Source organism: Dermatophagoides farinae, chromosome 3 (genome assembly GCF_024713945.1).
Source record: "Dermatophagoides farinae isolate YC_2012a chromosome 3, ASM2471394v1, whole genome shotgun sequence".
Lineage (NCBI taxonomy): Eukaryota > Metazoa > Arthropoda > Arachnida > Sarcoptiformes > Pyroglyphidae > Dermatophagoides > Dermatophagoides farinae.
Window position 1 is genome coordinate 780,498 of NC_134679.1, and position 22,579 is coordinate 803,076.

Below are 22,579 nucleotides of genomic sequence, written 5' to 3' on the forward strand. Positions count from 1 at the left end.
TCCATGATTACCACCATGTGGTATGTAGCATACGATTATCATCTAACGATCATACATATAGGCTTTGGTTTGATAAACATTCGTAACGTTGTTGTTGTTGTTGTTGTTGTTGCTGCTGTTATTGTCATAGTAGTATTTATTATTGGTCAGCAAAGAATTTATCGATTTCGAAACGTTTGCTTTCGTTTGTTTTCTTATCATAATCGATCGATATTTTATTGGTTTGAAAATCATTATTTACATGTTTACATTTTCACATGTCCAATTATAAATTCGAATATATTCGAAAAGTAACTGGTTTTATCATTTGTAGATTTGATGACTCAGGTTTTGCTTTCTGTACATTTTTTATCGATAATTTTTTGGTTAATTTTCATCCGTTGTATGGATTTTTTTTTTCGCCGATAAACCAGATGATGAGCGTCTATAGATTGAACGATTATTATCGAATTTCTTGCAATTTTAATCATTTTTAAATGAAACTTTGGATCATGGGAACTTTATCCCCTCTTAGCAGTAAAAGTGTAAATTTAAAAGTTTTCTATTTATTCGTTGAACATGTGGATTAAATCGGATTTTTAAAAAATTAAAATTAAAAAATTCAATTTGTTTGTTTATTATGTTCGAAATTGACGCGCGCTATATATCAAACAGATGCGAACGTCATCTATGGACAGTTTTGTTTATAAAACTCGAATTTTTCTTTTATCACTCAAATGAAATATTTTTGACCATCAATTTGTTTACATACAAGAAAAGAATCCAAGATATCATTCATTCATGGATGATTATCATTTTATTGGTCTATAAAAAAAAGAATAATAAATTCTTATAAATTTCTAAATCGTCATTTAGTATGCATCATCAACGTGCTATGAATCCATTAGATATCTGTATGGATTATGGACATGCATCAAATTCATCAACAATGCAGCCATCATCCTCTTCATCGAATCATGTTTCCACAACATCATCATCACAACAGAATAATAATTCTGGACCAACGCTAACAACACCACCACCACCTCCACCACCACGTCCAACTTCAAGTCAATCGACTTTGTTGAATTCAAGTCCAAATCTAATTCTATCCACTGGATTTCATTATTCATTAAGACCACCACAACCAATACCTTCATCAAATTCTTCATCGGTTACTAATCTTGATTTGAATACCGTAGCTAAACGTTTTGAATATACATCGGAAAAACATCCTAAATTATTGCTAGAATCATTATCAATATTACGTCGACGTCGAGAACTTTGTGATGTTGTTCTCATTGTTGGTCAACGAAAAATCTACGCTCATCGTGTTCTATTAGCTGCATATAGCCCTTATTTTCTTGGTGAGAATCATTAGCATTTGTTACCATTTAGTTTTATTAATTGTAGCAATAAATTAATTATTATTTTACGCTATTTAGCCATGTTCACCGGAGAATTAGCCGAATCCAGACAAACAGAAGTAATCATCAGAGATATTGATGAACACGCAATGGAATTATTGATTGAATTTGCATACACTTCACATATAGTTATTGAAGAAAATAATGTTCAAGTTTTATTACCTGCTGCTTGTCTTCTACAAATGAACGAAATACAAGAAGTTTGTTGCGAATTTTTACGCCGTGAACTTGATCCATCCAATTGTCTAGGGATACGTTCGTTTGCTGATACACATGCATGTCAGGATCTTCTACATTATGCCGATAAATATACTCAAGATTATTTTCAAGAAGTGATTGAAAATGAAGAATTTCTGTTATTGCCTGTCAATCAATTGATCGATATTGTTTCAACCGATGAATTGAACATAACATCTGAAGAACAAGTTTATAATGCAATCATGAAATGGGTTCGTTATAATGTACAAGAACGTGGTCAACATCTAGCTCATGTATTGCAACATGTACGATTATCACAAATGTCAGCAAAGTTTTTAGTAGGAACCGTTTCCTCGGATATATTGGTCAAAAATGATGAAGCTTGTCGTGATTTGGTGGATGAAGCGAAGAATTATCTATTATTACCACAGGAACGAACGTTAATGGTTGGTCCACGTTTTCGGCCACGTAAACCTGTTCGTCGTGGGGAAGTATTATTCGCGGCTGGTGGATGGTGTAGTGGTGATGCTATCGCTTCGGTTGAACGTTATGAACCACAAACACGTGAATGGCGTATGGTTGCACCGATGAATAAACGTCGTTGTGGTGTTGGTTGTGCTGTATTGAATGAATTACTTTATGCAGTCGGCGGACATGATGGTCAATCGTATCTAAACAGTATTGAACGCTATGATCCACATACAAATCAATGGTCAATCGATGTTGCTCCAACTTCAACCTGTCGAACTTCGGTTGGCGTTGCTGTTCTCGATGGATATCTGTATGCAGTTGGTGGACAGGATGGTGTTTCATGTTTGAATATTGTCGAACGATATGATCCACAATCAAATCGATGGACAAAATTAGGCGGTATGACTTCAGGTCGTCTTGGTGTAGCTGTTGAAGTACTCGGTGGCTATCTTTATGCCATTGGTGGATCGGATGGTAATAGTCCATTAAATACCGTAGAAAGATATGATCCACGTACAAATCGATGGAATTTAGTTGCACCAATGTGGACACGAAGAAAACATCTTGGTTGTGCTGTTTATAATAATATGATCTATGCTGTTGGTGGTCGTGATGATACTACTGAACTTAGTTCAGCAGAAAGATATAATCCACAAACCAATACATGGCAACCAATCGTGGCCATGACTACTAGACGTTCAGGTGTTGGTCTTGCCGTTGTAAATGGACTTCTTTATGCCGTTGGAGGTTTGTTGTTTTTCTTTTTGATTCATTTTGACATTTACTCATTTTAACAATTATCCATATCAATTAGGATTCGATGGTACAACATATCTGAAAACAATCGAAATGTATAGTCCAGAAGATAATCAATGGCAACTTTGTGGTTCAATGAATTATCGTCGTTTAGGTGGTGGTGTTGGCGTCATACGAATGTCACATCCTACGGAATCATCATTTACAAACAACAAATAATAATCAAAAAAAAAAGAATATCATTAATCTATATAGAAGAACTTTTAGAAATAGCAAGCAAGAACAATTATGTTTAATCAGAACGAACATATATAAATACTAAGAAAACGTATTGTTTGAACTAATCAAATAACGAATATTCTAGAAATGCACGGCCGTTACAATATATACATTGGTTGTTTGCACAACCGATAGATGGTGTTAGCAGTGCTATTAATGAATTTTTTTTTCAAATTGAAAAATAGCAAAATGTTACAAAACTATTCATCCATGAATTTATAGATTATTCGATCAAAATTATTTTTTGTAAAATGAAATTTTTTTTTAATTGTATCGTACATATCATTATGTTTTTTTTTTTCTCTCTCTCTCTTGAATAAAAGAATTATCAGAATTTTCATTTTATTTTATCCAACTTTAAATGAAAAAAAACAGGTAGGATAAGAAACATATACAATGGTGGTATTGATTATTGGGTGAAACCGATACATCGGTTGATCAATGATAATGATGATGATGAAAAACTTGGAACGCAAAATTTATATACAACAAAAAAAACTTAGACACATTGAAAAGGATGTTTTGGTTTTCATTTTTTTTTTTTTTTTTTTAAAGACAGAGATGTATGTGTTGTGTGTGTGTGTGTGAAACAAAAAAGAAAACAAAAAAAACGATAAATTAAACTATTTTTTCAAATCAAAAACAAATTATTATATCATGTGTAGCCACCAAAAAAAAAGAAGTGATATGGGAGACGAACAAAAAAAAATCAATCAACAAAATTGTATATTCTGGATTGTGGACAAAAAATTTTTTTTTCTTTTCAATCAATTGCCACTACTACCATAGTGTGTTCTTACAAAATGACATGACATTCGATATTTAAATGTAAAATTTGTTTGTTTGTTTTTTTTCTCATGATAATCAAAAATTATGGAAATAAAGTAAAGAAAAATAAATTCAAATCATCATTATTGAGAAACAAAAATCGTAATACACACACACACACACACACACTCACTCACACGCGCAATACAAACAAAGATGACAAATAAAAAATGTCACCACACCCACACACACAGAGAGAAAAATAAAATGAAAAAAACAGGTGTTTACACTTACACATGCACTTGGTGAATAAACGTAATAATATATAAAAATCACCACCGGAATTGAAATAAAAAATAAACTACTTTGTATCACACACACACACACTCACTCACACGCCCACACGTCCACTATCTTCTATACATATTTTATATATCGATATCGATCGTTGTTGTTGTGAAATATGGCAAAAAAAGAAATAGAAAAAAGAATCAAGAGGTAGGAGGAAAAAAAAGGATGGATGGATGGATAGAAATAATAATAACAATGATGATGACGATGATGGAGAGGAAGAGGCCATTTTTCGGCAACTTGTGTGTGTGTGTGGGTGGGTGTTTTTTCACTTAAAAAAATCAAATTACATCATCTATCTTGTTTCGTTTTGCTTTGTTTTTTTTTGTTTTGTTTCGATTCATTTAAATTTCCATTTATATCAAGCTTTGATCGATTGATGGCTACTATTATGATGATTTGTCAATTGCTGATGATGATGATGATGTTGTAGTAGATGATTATTGGCACCACCACCATTACCAGCATGTACGATAGTACGTTCTTGATAATAGATTTCTTCCGTTTCTTTATCGCATACTAATAAAAGAATGGCGCCAACTAAAAATATTGCCGCACCCCAACCAACACCATATGCCCAACCGAAATACCAATGTGGACGATTTGATGGCACCATATTCGTATGATGTAATTCGGAATAGAAAAAGGCCGGATATAATGTTAATGAAACAATTATGGCTAACACTATGATGATGATGATGATGATGAGCGAGTGAGAGAGAAAGAGAGACAAAAAAGGAGAAAAATTATAATTTATTTATTGATCAATGTGTAAATCGATATTAATTGAAACTTACAAGCGCCAAGATTAATATATAATGCAAAACGATAAAATGTATATTTTTTGTTTGGATCACGAGATGATAGGCCAAATGAAGTCAATATTGTTGCAACTATAGCCAATAGGAAACATGCTACGGCAAAAAATCCGGATAATTTTATATAAGCTATAAATAAAAAATATTCCAATCGAACCGAAATATAGAAAAAGAAAAAAAAATGAATCAAGGTAACAGAAAAACACCAACAAAAGAAATAAGAAAAAAAAACATACCAGCATTACGTCCCCAATGGCAACCATCATGATCATCCAGGCCAAATGGCAATGGACGTGGTGAATCAACATCGATACAATATTGCCAAAGACCTTGACGATATTTCAATGTGGTCAACCAATTTGTTGATAATAAACATAATATCATTAATAAATCGACAAGAATATTACAAATGAGGGCGATGACCTATTTGAAACCAAAACAAAAAAACAAAAATCAATCAATCATTGAAGAGTTAAATGCAATATAAAAAGAACATGAAAAAACTTTGTCATCATCATGTGACTGAAAACTTTCACAAATATTGTGACATGAAATGAAAACAATACAAAAAAAAACAATTCAATTCAAGTCATTCATTCATTCATTCATAACCCTTTTGTTACGTACACACACACAAACAGAAAATCTGAATGAATGAAATGAAATGAAGAACCCATGTGGAGCTATCAAATATACATAAAGGAATAATAATAATAAATATGGCCAAAATAAACTATACCCATGCGAATAATCAAATCAAATTTTATTATTCAAATAACGATAACAACAACAACAACAAGAACGATAATAATAACATGATCATCATCATTTACTCGAGTGGAAAATTTCCATAAGAGAATCAAAAGAAAGAAAAAAAAAATCAAGATTTCATTTTTCAATCATCATTTAAAAATGTTGAAAACGGTTGTTTTTCATTTGATGAAGATGTTCAATTTTTTTTTGTGTTTGTATTTATAATTTAGAGAGAAAAAAATAAATAAATAAAATAAATGGTGATGATTTGTGCTTACTCTTGAAAAATGGAAATTAGGATTAAACCATAATGATTCTAGACCACAACAAGCTAGACAACAAAGTAAACATTTTGGTGGCGGTTGTTTTGTTAATATTAATGCTGTTGCAATTGTTGGCTGTTGTCTTAAACCATTACGATTAATATTATTATTACCGGTAATATTACCATTACCGGTAATCTGTACGGTTGTTGCATATGTTCCATTTGTTGTTAAACGGATCATACGTTGCTGTTGTTGTGATTGATTAGGTAACATGGGACCACCACCATTAACCATCATCATTCTAGGTTGTCTTTGTACATAAATTTGGCCTTGTTGTTGTTGTTGTTGTTGGCCAATCATTTGACCAGGTTGTGGTGGTGGTGGCGGGCTTGGAGCCAATTGTATCACATTTCCATTTGGAATTATCAATTGAGGTTGACCTTGTTGATGTTGTGGATTTGGATGCTGTACATAATGGACTACAGGATGCTGTTGTTGTTGTTGATGATGATGATGAAAACCATTCGGTTGTTGTACATGATTTTGATGATGTTGTTGTTGTTGATGATGATGTTGTTGATGATGATGTTGGTTCGGTATGGCGCCATTCATAATAATAACCGGCTGTGGCTGTGGTGGTCCACCAGGAGCTTGTTGTTGCTGTTGCTGTTGTTGATGTTGAGGCAACATTTGCCCACCTACACCAACAGCAGCATGATTCAATGTATTTGGTATAAAACCATTCATGATAAACAATTTAATTTTGAAAACATTGTCATTTCATTTCAAACATGAGACATACACAAAGATTTAAAAAAAATCTACATTAAACAAAGATAATGATGATTATTATTATTATGGAGCCGAAAAATCAAATCGAGTTATGAACAAAACAAACACGAAGAGAAAACAAAAAAACACATTCATTCATGAAATAAAAGATGAAAAAAAAGTTTTTTTTGAAAAAATCAAATAAAAAATTTGCACGAAAAATGTCCAAAAACTCTTTTTTATTGTTGTCCATTGGACTTGTGTAAAACACAAACACACACACATACACAAACAAATTCTTTATCTAGGCTCAATGCACGAAAAAAAACGGGAGAAAAAAAAATTTCCATCATGTTTTATTATTCGGATATCCAAGAAGAAGAACAAGAATCCTGGCAATCACACTCACACACACACACAAACTAATACACTAATAGCAGCAACATCATCGACAACAATAACAACAGCAGCAGCAGCATCAGTTGATGATGATGAAAAATGAGATTCACCCGAATTCACGACGAAAAAAAAGCAATGAAAGAAGTGGTGAACCTATGTGTGTATGGTTTGACAAAACACAAAAACCAATGCCCAAAAAAAAAACACGACTACTCATATACTACACAACCATCAAAATCCAAACGAAAAATAGAAAGAGACCAGAAAAAAATGAATAAATGGTTCGTATCTAGGCACCGCGAGAGCCAAAGAAAAAAAAAGACAGAGAACAAGAACAATTTTTTTTTTTTTTTTTGGACCTGAGACATCATCAACACAAAAAGAAATGAATCTTCTGCTACTATAGAAGAAAAAAAAACATTTGTTCATCACCAACAGAAAAAAGAAAATATTCACGCATGCGATATGCAAACATTGTACATTTGGTTCCTTGTTTTTCTTTGGATATTTGGCGCCATCATTGGAATGATGATGGCATGGACCATCTATATTTCCCATTCACACATATATACTCCTCCTTCCCCATAGCCTATCAAAATGTGTTATTCTAGGATTTTTTTTTCTTTTATTCCAGGATTTTGAAAAACAACATGGCGTTTGTGATATGTGAATCTAAATTCTATCTATCTATTTTATTCAGCCATCGAACGTATTCTAATGTATGAGTGTGCGTACAATCAATTCATTTGGCATAATGGGCGCCATGAAAAACGATAAATTTTTTTTCTCATATTCAACTATTGTTCCAGAATCGGTATCTATGTATATATAGTGAGAGAGAGAGAGAGAGAGAGAGAGAGAAAAAAAAACCGAAAATAGAGCCGGTTTTTATCTTTTCGGTTTTCTGTTGTTTTCACTATGTGTATGTGTGTGTGTGTGTAAAACATTTATATAAATTACAATCACACACTCAGTAAAGAATGAGAAATAAAACGAGAATAATAATAACAACGATATAGAGCTTTGGAAAATAAAGTAAAGGCTTTTTTCCATTTTTTTTTTCGTTGTTGAATCTTAATAATGGACGCCGGCGTCCACTTACACAACGAAAAATGAAGCTTTGTTTTTTTTTTGTTTCATAATAATCATCAACACCACCACAACCACCAACACCAAACACACTGGGCAAAAAACCAGTTTACAAATATGAAGAAAAAAGATGAATAAATAAATAAATAAAAAAAGAAAGAATTTGCTTCCTGAATCCAGAATAACCAAGCAAAAAAAAAAATGTATTACACACACACACACACACCGAGATAATGTTTCACAAAATAACAATGTTTGTTTCTGCTTTTTTTCATTTTCATTTTGTTCCTTTTTCACTTTTTTTTTCTCTCTCTCTCTCTCACACACACTCCTTCAATTATTCAACCAGGCCAGAATGGAAATAAAAAGCAATGTAAATAAATTCTTAAATGAATAACTACACGGTTCGTGGGGCATAAATGGAAAAAAAACAAACAAACAAAAACGATGGAGAGAATTAAAAAAAAACATTCATCCGGGTCATATAAATCTATTACATGCATATATGATTAACGATTATTATCAATGAGAAAAAAAAAGTCTAACACCATCATCATCATCATCATCGATAGATTAATATCCAATTATGATCGAGAGAGAGAGAGAGAATTTCCAATAATAATGAATTATCGATTTGTAATAATTAATAAATTACCGAGAAAAAAAACAAAAACAGAATGGTTTGAATCCCATTCTACTATTCTAGCACATTTTTTTTGTTTTGTGTTGTTTCGTTTTTCGAAAAATAAAAAAAAAATTCCAAAGTGCAAAATGACAATTTCAGAATTAATACCATCATCATCATCATCATCATCATTGTTCCACTGTGCCATATATTAATAATAATTGGAATCAATATTTTTCCATAGTAGGGGGTTCTGTTTTTTCCGGTTTTTTTTCTTGTGGAATTAAAATCCAGGAACAGAAACAGAAATTCTTCCATCATTTATTGCAATATATACAAGAATTTCATTTTGTTTTGGATTAAATTCTTTGCATAATAAATTTCATTATGATGCATCATGACCTCAAAACTGATCATAATTTCCGCGTTTTTTTCTGCTGTTTTGTTCTTGTATCACTCAATCATTTTAAGTGGAAAAAAATGGGAAAAAACCCGGCATCATTAATTTTTATTTTGTCGGGCATCCCCACATACACACACACACAATGATTGTTCAATATAATGTCGTCGGTAATTGCTTGCGCTACACCATTATCATCAAATGATCTTATATTTTGCTCATTACGATAATAATTCTAGCCAGAAACAAAAAAAACTTTCAAATATGATTTGTTGGTCGGTTGGTGGGCATCATGCATGCACTGTGTGTGTGTGTGTGTGTGTGTGCGTGTGATTAAACCAACCAACAGAATAGTGTAATATTTTCACCGATTGTTTTATTTTCTATACACACACACGGTGGTGATTTTTTTTCATCCAAAAATGAACAACAACAACATCAACAACAACAATGGAAAAAATTATTACAATTCGTGTCCAGAATATTGAATCATTAGCACATTTTATTTAATGCCATTATTGTCTATACAATCTACAGAAGAAATCCAAGAGAAAATTCATTCCAAAGCTTAGAGAGAGAAAGAAAATTGCCACGATAATCAAATTGATTCGATTTGAATCATCATTATCATCGTTGAATTTCAACGATAACCATTGTGTGTGTACACACAACTGTTACACACACACACACAGAGAGAGAGAAAAAAAAGCAGGACATCTGCTGCTGCTACTGAGATTGTTGTTGGTTGTTTCACAAAAAAAAACAAAGCAAAAGAAAAAAGAGAACAAGTTCAATTAAAATAATGATCATCATCATCATCATCATCATATCAGGAATAATAACGATAATCATGACAAAATAGCGATTGTTTCCGCCGATACACAATGATAGAGATAATTACCAAACACACACACACACACACATTTTTTTCTCCCATTCCATCCCCAAATTGTGAATTATTCAAGTCAATAAATTTCAAGATTTACAATCATAAATTAAAAAAAAAAAACGAGACTGATGGCGACACCTATCGTCAGTAGAATGAATTTTCAGTAGACTAAAAAAACAAAACAAAACAAAAAACGATAAGCTTCACTGCATTGATTTTCAAGAATTTATATTTTTCTGCAGAAAATAAAAACGGCGAAAAAAAAAGTTTTGGTGCATTGTCTGGTGCACACATGACAATAAAAAAAAAATCGAGAGAATATGAAAAAAAAATTTGCCTGTCAATTTTATTTTATGTTTTTTTTTACTTGATGCGCGGGCACACAAACAAAAATTCTTAAAAGCAATTTGCATGGCCTAAATATCACTGGAACAAAAGAGAGAGAGAGAGAAAAAATGATTCTATTCAATTTAAAACGGTACGAATCAATTTTTTTTGTTTGTTTGTTTGTTTGTCGAGAATCAAATCATTTTTTTATGATATTCTGGTTTTAGATTCTGGATTTTCACCAAAAAAAAAAATTCTCTACTTCTATATTCTCGATATTTTCTTGATTTCTAAATTCAAACAAATTGATTTCCGTACGATTCAATCGATCGAAATCAAAAGGCATCATTTTCCATCAACTTGATCATTTGAATTTTTTCTTTTTTTTTTTGCTTACACCGAGAATCGAGAATCGAATCAAATTCAATCAATTGTTAAAGAATAATAGAGAAACGAAAGAAAAATGTAATCAACAACAATCTTTTGTAACGATTTCGGGTGAATAAAAAAAAAGAAAAAAGAGAATCCGAAATGTTTTCAATCAAATTATGATTGAAAAAGAAGGCATGAATTACTTAGAAAAAAAGTGCTTAGTACCAAAAATAAATAAGCAACTGATCACCGAAAAAAGAATCAATTTTCTGACATTCTAACAAACAAACAAAAAAAAAGACGCCAATTGAATGGAAGAAAAAACTGATAAGAATTGATTATTCAAAGCTGACAAAAAAATGTGGTTATTGGCCATCAAAACACATACGCACACACACAATCAATAATGAATAATCAACATAAACGACGAAAAAATAAGAAAATTTTGAGAATGAAAACAGACTTGCCTTCAATGGTCGTACGATTGTCACTGTTTCCAGTGTCGCCGTTGGTGCAATCATCATCATAGTCATTTTGGCAGATTGTTGTTGTTGGTTTATTTCACTGGTGAATGTTAACCACTGTTTTTCGTCTTCTTCAAGGGATTTTTGTGTGGAAAATTTTTAACGTTTTGATCAAGATATGAAACACATACACACACACACACACAGAAATGAAATCCAAACAATGAATTTTCTTCTTTATAATCGATCGATCGATATCATCAAATGTTGTTATTGTTCGGTTGAATGGCTATTACTTTCGTTGATTACGGCTGCGTTTTTGTCATCAAAAAAAAAAAAAAAAAAAAAAACAGAATCCGAATAACGATGGAAAAAAATTGGTCTGCAATCGATGGATTATTTTGGAATATATGGTGGTAAAGTTGTAAATTGTCAGCGAAAAATGAAATGAAATGAAAAAATTCATGTGGTGCCCGTCATCACCAGAACCAGAACCAGAGAGAGAGAGAGAATAACGGAAAAATTGAAATTTATTTGTCGATTCACTATAGGAAAAAAAGAGAGAAAAAAAAGACAAAATTTATATATTAATAAAAAAAAAATTCTGCGAATGGAAAAAAAGAGGAAATTGAAGAAAGAAAAAAACCAAACAAATTCCTTGTGAATGTCCAACAAAAAAAAAAATACATAAATTGAGATACCATTCTCTACACAATGGATTAAATTCTATGGGAAATTGAAATTTTTCATTTCTACTGGGAGATAGTTATTGTGTTGTATACATTTGGGATGTTATTCATTCATTTCCATAATACTAGAATATTCTGTGTGGTCGATTTATCACCAACAACACCACCATCATCATCATCATCATCATCCTAAACACTTTTTTTTTGTTCATCATTTGTTTGTTTAACCAAGTGAGAAAACCATGTTATTATTATATTACATATATATAGATAGAATCTATAGTGCTAAATGAATCAGAAGACCTTGATTGTTGAAAATGTTATTGCAAGGGCTTTCCTTTCACTGGTTCACCATCATCAATGACACACAAACACACACACACACACACACACATGGTTGAACAAGAAAAACAAAACGATAATGATGGTGCTGGTGGTGGTATATATATGATAATTATTGAACAATAATATATTCATTCATTCATTCATTTATTCAGTTCCAACAGAAAAAAAACAAATTCCAAATATCCGTCACATGAATATGAAATATGTAAATGAACGATTTTATTTTGCTTGTTTGTTTGTCTGTCTGTTTGGTTGGACAACAATTTCCGAATTTAATGATGTTGATGATAACAATTTTACAACATTTACATAACATAATCATCATCATCATTATTTTTGGATTTTTTTCTTTCAATTTTTTTTCTATTATGTTTCGATAATGGGTGATGATGATGATGATGATGATGTTGGTGACCACCACCATTACCAACCAAAAAAAAAAAACAAAACATGATTTCCTGAAATCGTGAATCGTGATCATCATTCACAGATGCTATATATTAGATAGAAAGGTTTCGAAAAAAAAACTATTCTGAAACACGATATATACAATCACATAGTGGTGGTAATTGGTCAAAGTCTTGTTATAATTCTTCTCTTTTTATTATCTCGGGCTTGTGTATATACGAGTTTTATTTTTATAATGGAACAACAACAAGTAAAAAAAAAAAAAAAATAGTGTCCCAGGACAATACACGAATGAAAAAAAAACTGTATTAGATTCCAGGTAATTTGAGGTTAAATTAGTCTAGCTTATAGGCACATTAATATTAAAAAAAAATCAACCAAACCAGATGTTCAACTTTTTTTTTGATGGTTCTAGTGGTAGCAAATATAATAATTGAATATAAAGTTTTGTTGTTGTTGTTGTTGGCATGAGACAGGTGGCAAGAAACAACAATAAGTGAATGAGGAAAAAATATTTTAGCATCTTTTTTTTTGCCAATCTATCCATATATAACGGAAAAAATGAGATTAAAATTTGTATACCATGGTAAATTGAATGAAATTTATGGATTGCCGAAAAAAAACAATTAAAAATAAACAACAAATTATGTATTCTGTATCATTCATCATCAACATCATCATAAAAATTCATTTTTATGATCAACAGAATTTTGAACAAACTCAGAATTACACCAGTACATCACAAAAATTCATAATAAACGTAAATGTTTGTTCATCAATAACATCATCATTATGTTTGTGGTTTATTTAATTTTTTATTTTATAATCGTTGAAAAGAAAAAAAAAGACAATAAAACAAACACACATAAACATGCGCCGAGAGGGCAAAAAATGTGTAGGCGGCATAAATTTACAAAAAATTTCGATGTTAGTAAGTTTTTCAATTAGAAATTCTGTATTCTCACCCAGTCATTTTATATATGAATGAATGATGTAATGAAAAAACTGTGGATATATTCAAAATGTGAGAAAATGACAAAATCTATTTTTAAACTAATTCATCATTCTAGTCACGTGTGTGTGTGTGTGTGTGTGTGTGTGTAAAATAGCCACTGAATTGAAAGGACAACAACAACAACAACAACAACAACAACGAAAATGGAAAATGTGGTCAACAACAACAAACAACAAAACTTTGAAATATATCAAAAATTAGATTGAAACATGCAAAAATGAAAAAGTTTTACATTTATCAATATATATATGAATGAAGTGAAATTTTGTCACCATCACCAATTATGCAAATGACTCACATGTACTTGTTGTTGTTGTTTTTATTGATCACGAAAAAAAATTCTTCATCGGGAAAAAACCAAAAAAAAACGAGACAAATTCTTTTTTTATATAATGGTCCATCATCATCCTTTGAATTGGATTCATTATAAATGGAAAAAAAATCAACAACAACAGCGGCGACAGAAACAGAATCATTATCAACACCATCATAAACTATTTACAACTCCTTATTGAATGGATAAGATCATCATCATCTTCATATTTATGAGAAAAAAAAAGAATGTGAAAATCGACAAACAAAAAAAAAATAAAATACAATACATTCGCTAGTTTTTTTTTGGTATATATGTGAAGAAAGAATATTTATTCTCGATTGATCGATTGATCCATAATGATGATGATGATGATGATAGTTGTGAATAGATCATTTTATTCTTTCACTGTAGATAGTTATATACACCATAATGTTTTATGCGTAGGAGTAAGATAAAGAGAGAAAGCGAGAAAAAAAACCTATTAACAGATCAAAATTTATGATGATGATAATAATAATGGTTGAATGGTACAGTGCTGCTAGAATATTCTATCTTTATATAAATGAACAACAATAAGAATATTCATCATCATCAAGTAAACTAGATTATAATTGAGTAGTATGCACACACACAGACAAAAAAAAACATTTAATTTTCCATCAAGCGAAAACATATTCTACATTGTTCTGGATCGATGAAACAAAGAAAATATTTTTTCTTTCTGAAAATTAATAAATAAATCTGTAAGTCAGAAACAAATATCTCATATCATCATGAACAATTGAAGACGAACAACAACAACAACAACAACAACAACAGCGAAAACGAAAATTAAATTTTCTTTTCATCAATCGTTTCGTACTCTCTCTCTCTCTCTCTCTCTTGAACACGTCACATCATTAATGCGTGATTATTAATCATTCTGAAACAAACATCCATAGAATATAGCAATGATGATAATAATAATAACCGAAAAAAAAGATCCAACAGTGCGTAATCCTCGCACAACCCGAGTATCATAAGAAAAGAAAAGTAAGGAATAAAAATTTCTTGGAACAGTAACGAAACAGAAACGAAACGAGATTTCTATTCGGTTGGTTGAATCAGGACTTGAAATTGTGATTTTCTTTCACTCTCTCCCTCTCTTTCCCACATACACACACATTGTATTCAATGAGAAATCAAGTAACATTATTAATGGGCAAAAAAAGAAAAGAAAAATGTTCGTCTTCAAAATGAAATCAAATGAATCGAGGCGAGAAAATAAAATATATATTGGAACAACAAAAAACAAAAAAAAACAACAACAACAAATATAACAAATAAGCAAAGACGAGATTTTCTTCTTTTGTCTGTAACAAAAACAATACAAAACAAAAAACAAAGCTATCGATAGTTATTGGTTGTTTGATTTGTTATGATATAGAAAACAAAAGAAAAAAACATTTGAAAGATCGATTGATCAAAGAGAGAGAGAGAGAGAGAGATCGAGCGAATCAAAATGTCATAAACATTAAAATGCCCAATGTAATCATCATCAATTTGGCTATTGTTTCCATTGTTTAAATCAATGGTCAATTTAAAATCCAAAAACCGTAGCTTAAAATAGTTGATTTTTGATGGAAAATACAAATTTCTCACACACATACACACAGACACAGACAAAAACCGAGATTCCTTAATATATATCAGATCGGAATCGATCAATCAATCATGGAAATGAAAAAAAAATGTGTAAAAAATCAAGACATGCCAATTCAAACCATATTTAACCTTTTTTTCAGACACACACACACACAAACACTGAAAAATAGCGAAAAAGAATCAAAGAATTTTGTGCACTGAAAGAAAAAAAGTTTTCAGTTTTAATTTGAATTTTTAGTTTTCATTTTAAGTAAAGTCTGAAAACTTGAAACTTTTAGTAACAACAACGAAAACGAAAAATAAACAAAAAACTCTTACCAAACAATAATAAAGGTTGCTGCTGCTGCTGCTGTTGTTATTCTTCTTTTTCAATTCTAGACAATTCTTGTGAATTCAAAAGTGGATGGATTCAAAGAACAAGATTGTATTCAATTTTTTTTTCTTTTGGCAAACTTTAAACATTTTATATTCTGTATAATTCTGTATGAAAACCCATACACACACACACACAGGCACATATACAAAATGTTAAAAAACAATGTCAATGAGGATGATTTTATTTTGACAAAAATTGTCGACGATTATTCATTGTGAAATTCAATTTTGTTGTGGTCAGAAATTTTTACAAAAAAAAAAAAAAAAAATGAAAAATTTACATTTTCATCTGGATTTGCTCACAATTTTTTTTGTTTGTTTGTTTTCAAGGAAAAAAAAATGAAATCAACCTATTTAATCGGTAACCGAACACATATACACACAAACAAACGATGTCATTGTTGGTTGTTCATATCAAACAATGTTCTTGTTGGTTGTTATTATGATGATTCTGTTTGTTTGTTGCACATAGAATAATAAAAAAAAATGACATGTTACATGTGACGATCTCACAGAATTATAGAATCACACATCCTCATATTGATGCCACATTTATTATTCTTTGAATGAAATATCACACAAAACATGGATTTTTTTCAGCGACTACGTTTTTTTTTTTTTTTTTTTTTTGTTGAAAACTTGTCTATGTTTGTTTCTCTATGTTGTGTTGCATGTGTTTTCATTTTTCATTTTTCTGTTTGCAAGAAGAAATTGAATATATATATATATATAGTGAAAGAACGTAGTTTTTTTATTTCTTGTTCACCGAATAGAAAATCCAGACATTTACTAATACACGAACAAAAATACAATGAAAAAAATGTTGGCCAAAAGTATTACACACATGCAATGCATGCATGTAGGATATATATTTTTTTTCATGGACAAACTTTTTTTGGTGATTTTTTTTTTTTTTTTTTTTTGGTTCTCACTCTTGTTATTGTGTGTTCTGAGTGGAATTCAAAAAACTATGGTATGTTATATTCAATGCTTCTTCTTCGTCGTCTTCATGTTCGTTGTTGTTGTAGTCGTTGTCTTCAGACGCCTTTAATTTTTTTTTCTGGTAATCACATACCACACACATACACATACAGCTGAAGATTCACAAGAAGTGGTTCACAAAACAATTGAATACATATATTGAATGAGAAGCATTGTGAATATATATTCATTTTCTACAACAACAACAAAAACAATCCAAACATTTCAATATTTATGACGCCCATACTACGGAAATCTTTCGATATTTTGATTAGTAAAAAAAGAAAAAAAATTGCCTGTCTTTTCCTCCCACACAGACATACACACATTATTTGGATTTTTATCTCATTCTGGTTTCATTTGGCCGTGGTTTAGATTATTATTGACAGTTTTTTTTTGTTTTTGTTTAAACAAAACAAAGTAAATGATAAAAAAAACGACGAATGACTGAAATTAGCCCGAAGTCATTCAATTCATTCATTTATTTTTTTTTTCGTTCGTTCAAGTCAATACCGAAAATCGATATTTTTTTGTTGTTGTTTGTTACTGTAAGAAATGTGATACACATCATCATCCAACTATTACATACAGGACAATGAATGTCGATAAAACACTGTATCGATATACCATACCATATATATTCCTGGATCGAACCAAAATGTCAATATTAACTAAAGGCATCCTAATTCTTTTTTTCTTTCATAGGAATTCTAGTTAAACAAAAACAGAATTTCTAGTGTTTCATTGTATTTCGTGTGTGTGTGTGTGTCATGTCATTATTTTTTTTTGTATTAATAAATACCATTACGGGCATGTATATTAACAATGGAAAGAAAAAATGCCCAAAAAAAATTCTAGGGCCAAAATGCAGTATATTAATTAATCAAAACTCATCATCATCATCATTATTCATTCATTCATTCATGGAACAACAAGAAAAAAAATGTAAAGTTTGACTTTATTTATTAGACATGAAAAAAAAATTTTTGGTTCATGAATCATCAAAAAGTTTTTTTTTTCATTTCATCATTTAGTGTCATCATTTAGTGTCCAGGAATTTATCTATTAGTAATGGACCATTACTTACATTCTTTCGAAAAAACAACCGCAACAACAACAACAACAACAAAACTATTTCGAATGTTAATAAAATAATTATTCACATTTCATGTCAAGTGTTTGCTGTTGTTGTTGTTCTGGACTACAAATCTCAATCCAAAATTTAGGCCATGAAAAAGTCCAAATCCATTCATTTCTTTTTTTCTTTTGATATTCAAATCATAAATCTGGTCGAGTTTAATTCTTGAATTCCATATTTTTCCATAGTCACCCTGTTCTTGAGAAAAATTCCCCAAAGAATTTAGCGTAAAATTGCAAATTTCAGTTTTTCAAGTTCAAACAAATTTGTCCTCACATGATTTCGTGTATGGCATGCCTGTATATGTAATTTTTGGAGTCGATATGAAAGTTTTTTTTTGCCGTTTTTGTTCTCTCATTCATTCATTCAATTTGTCCATTTAATAGTAATCCTATTAGAGACACACATCTGGTATGACGACAAAAAAAAAATTTTTTTTCAAAGAATTTTATTCTTGATTTCATTCATCCATCGTCGTCATCGAAAAACAGTAGGCCAGTTATGCTACCCGTATGTGTGTGTGTGTGTGCTTCTGTATACAGGGGATGAAAAGATGATGATCGGCTTAAAAGCGAAAAAAAAACTACCATAAGGTTCTGTTTCATACCAAATAAAATGTCAATGATGTATAGATTATCATTTGTTTCAATGTAGAAACATTATACAATGTTTCCATGGATATCGATCAGATGATTTTATTGATTATTTTATCAACAAGAGGTTCGTTTTCTCGATTTAAAAACTGAAAAAAAATCCATTAAATATAAATCATCGCATTGAAAAAAATGCTGATGGCCAAGGCAATCGATTAAAAAAAAAAATCTTTTTTTGATTCATAATAAAACAACGACACCCATCATCATAGACACACAAAAAAATGGAAAAACCGGTCATGCCCGAATATTTTTCTCTCTCTCTTATTATCTTACATTCATGATTCATATTCTTATTGAGAATATGAATTATTTTTTTTGTTCATTGAAAAAAAATCATCCCGCCAGCAAAATGATAGAGTTCATTTACCTTTTGAAATTGCATTATTTGTCAGGTAATAATAATAATAACAACAACAACAACAACAACAAATGACTGACCAAAATAGCAGTTTGTTTGTCCGAGCTATTGCTTGAATAAAAGATAAAAATCAATTCACTTCAATTCGATTCGTTTCTTGTGTAATGAAATGAAACGAAACGAACAACAACAAAAAAAACATCAATGAATCATGATTATCAACGAAAAGAATGGTGAAGAAGAAAACAATCGAAATGTATAAAAAAAACTGGACACAATAGCCGAAAAGATTTGTTCTTCTCTCTTTCTCAAAAAACAACAACAACAACAAATGAATTGTATGAATGAATAAAAAATGGCCGCCTAACAATAACAACAACCAAAACATCATAATTTGACCTTGGTCATTCGAAATTCAAAACACACACACACACATTTGTATTATTGATAAGGTCAAATGATCTCCAGAATGTAATTTGTTTAAAGGAGAAGAAAACAAAAAAATCAATTTGGTCAGCAAATTCTTAATTTGAAATTTTTTTTGTGCACTACAAAATGGTCATCATTATCATTATCATTTTTAATCAAGAAAAAAAAATTTAGAGTACCACTTTTTTTTGCAGCTAATTTGCATATTAAATCTTCAAAATTTCATCAACATTTCAATTTATTTTTTGTTGTTGTTGTTGTTGTTGATTTTCCTTTTCACAATGAAAACAACAACAAACAAGAAAAAAATATTGAAATTTGTACACTTTAACTATCACACACACACTCACACATCCAACACTCAAAAACTATTATAGAATATTCTTTTCTCCTTTCATCAGATTCTCTCAAGGGTCCATATTTTTTTCTGTTTCGTTTCTTAATATTCAACAACAACAACAACTAGGAATTGAGATTTATTCATCAGCTTCACAATCGGCTTATTTTCGTTTTTTTTCTTTTGCCATAGTTTGGAAAACATACACACACACAGTGTTGTTGATTCGCAAGATGAAGAAAGATGTTCCTTAGAGAGAAAAAAAGAGATGAAGAAAGAGATACCAATAACACATACATGGATGCAAACAACAACAACAACAACAACAACATCCATTTCAAGCTAATAATGCAGCAGCTTCACCCATGTGAATAAGACAAAGAATTTCCATTGAAAAAAAAGTTCTGCAGTTTTTTTTCAGCTTTGCATTCACAATGCATATTTGAACATTGGAATAACAAGAATAAAAAAAAAGAAATGGAGAAAATGGGGTAAAAAAAAGTTGAGAACAAAAAAATTCAAATTTTTCTCCCAATCACCCACCCAGTACACACAACTCTTTCAAGGTCGCCTTTTGGTTTAGTTCGTTGTTTGGTGGTGGGAGTTTTTTTTTCTCTCTCGTTCGTTCAAATTCACTGGTTTCAGGACGGACGAATGATTAATTGATTCGAATTGTTATTGAATCAAGAGAATGATGAAAAAAAACAAACAGAGATGGACTTTTAATCATTTCAATTTCATTTTGATACATTCAAAACTGATAGATTTGACATTCACAGTGATGATGTGGCCATTTTTTTTAAACTAGGAAAAAAAAGTTTTGGAATTTTTTTTTTAAATTTAAAATTCTTTTTTCCTCCCATTTATCAGAAAACATGGACACATTCTTGCCAATCATTCATTCATTCATTCATTCATTGTTGACTACTACTACTAGTATTCATCACATAACATCAAAACCGTTTATTTTTTTATTTTTTTTTAACAAGAAACTGAATTATTCTCTGTGTGTGTGTGTGTGAGAGAGTGAGTGCAATGTGGAATGGAATTTAGAATTCATCATCATGTGTGAACGATGATGTGAGTGAATGGATGATTTTTAACGCATGTGAACCATTCATTCATCCATTCATCACGAAAACACAAAGCCAATGTGTTTTGAAAATGTATCAAAATCAAAAAAACACACACACAATGGATAGAGTGAATTGATTTTCATGTTTCACTTTGCAAATAGGAATCATCATCATCATTTAAATGAAATTAATTTCAAATGACAAAATAACTCATTAACATTGAAATTGAATCATTTTAATGTTTTACACATTGGATTTTTTTTTTGTATTTTGAAAAACAACACAGTCTGATAAAGAGGATTGAATGGAATACAGGAAAAAGGTCAGCCGATCAGCAAAAACAACAACAAAAAAAACATTAAATTGAACAATAGAACCGGAAACCAGAAAAAAAACTATTTCAATATGTGTATTAAACAGAGACATAGACATTGATACCAGAATCCACCGCTATTCATTCATTCATTCCTGATGACAATGGACGAACAGCAGTGGGTGGTTTTCCGATTTTTTTTTTTGTTTTGGAGTCAAAACAAAATGTCATTTTTTTTTCTCTTTCACAATGTTTCAATGTTTCTAAATGGAACCAAAGAATTTTTTTTTCATTCCATTAAAAACATCTTTTCTTTTGTAGTGAAAAAGCAATCTGATCCATAACGACAACAACAACAACAACAACAACAACAACAGCAGCAGCATCAAAAGTAATCCAAGTATGAAAAGGATCCAAAAAGGATTTTTTTTCGAAAAAGAAAAAAAAATTTCAAATACACTGATACACTTACCATTTTTGTGATGTGAGCAGAGTATAGTGTGAGTAATCCAAAGTGGAAAGTCGAAGATTGTCGAACGAAAAAAAAAACAAATTGAATCATTGGGAATTTTAGAGAATCGGAAACAAAACAAAACAAAAAAAAAACATTCGAATTCAAATATCGAATGACTCTCTATGGAGTATTAATTTTTTTTCAGTGGTTGTGGTGAAAGTACTGTAGTAGTATTGATAAAAAATCGATGACGATTGAGCAACATTTACACTTGAATGAATCACACCATACACACACAAAAAAAAACAGAAAAACAAAAAAAGAATTTTTGATGATTGTAGGAATATCACGAATAAATTCTGGTTCATTTCATCATTATCATTCACGTTCATTGATGATGATGATGATGATCAAATGAAATGATCTGTTTTTTGTTTCGGGTTTTTTGTTAACCAGATAAATCAACGGAAAAAACAAAACAAAACTACTAATTTGATAAAGTCACATGAACATGAAATGATCTTGATTCATTATTATATAATAATGGGCGTTATTCTCTAACATTTGGTTAATAATGATGATGATGAATTAGGCCATCATTAAATCATCATCATCATCATTTAGATTATTATAGGTAAAAAAA

The 22,579-nt window shown here is 30.4% G+C and overlaps 2 protein-coding genes across 6 annotated transcripts; one reads left to right on the forward strand and one right to left on the reverse strand.

The window, feature by feature from the left end:
* Positions 1 to 3: 3 nt before the first annotated feature.
* Positions 4 to 3,385, forward strand: dbo (Kelch-like protein diablo). The gene is made up of 3 exons (XM_047062158.2): positions 4 to 1,346; positions 1,425 to 2,822; positions 2,890 to 3,385. The coding sequence occupies exons 1-3, from the start codon at positions 857 to 859 to the stop codon at positions 3,048 to 3,050; spliced, it is 2,049 nt and encodes a 682-aa protein (XP_046918114.1). The 5' UTR covers positions 4 to 856; the 3' UTR covers positions 3,051 to 3,385.
* Positions 3,386 to 3,438: 53 nt separating this feature from the next.
* LOC124498413 (uncharacterized) lies at positions 3,439 to 22,567 on the reverse strand. 5 transcript variants are annotated; one of them, XM_075729625.1, is made up of 6 exons: positions 21,955 to 22,567; positions 11,406 to 11,947; positions 6,079 to 6,887; positions 5,284 to 5,470; positions 5,027 to 5,176; positions 3,439 to 4,913 (listed from the first exon to the last, which is right to left on the reverse strand). In XM_075729625.1, the coding sequence occupies exons 3-6, from the start codon at positions 6,811 to 6,813 to the stop codon at positions 4,591 to 4,593; spliced, it is 1,395 nt and encodes a 464-aa protein (XP_075585740.1). In that variant the 5' UTR covers positions 6,814 to 6,887; positions 11,406 to 11,947; positions 21,955 to 22,567; the 3' UTR covers positions 3,439 to 4,590. The 5 variants fall into 5 exon arrangements, with proteins under 5 accessions (XP_075585740.1, XP_075585741.1, XP_075585739.1 ...); XM_075729626.1 differs by lacking the exon at positions 21,955 to 22,567 and adding an exon at positions 16,545 to 17,022; XM_075729624.1 differs by lacking the exon at positions 21,955 to 22,567 and adding an exon at positions 16,476 to 17,022.
* Between the last annotated feature and the right edge of the window lie 12 nt (positions 22,568 to 22,579).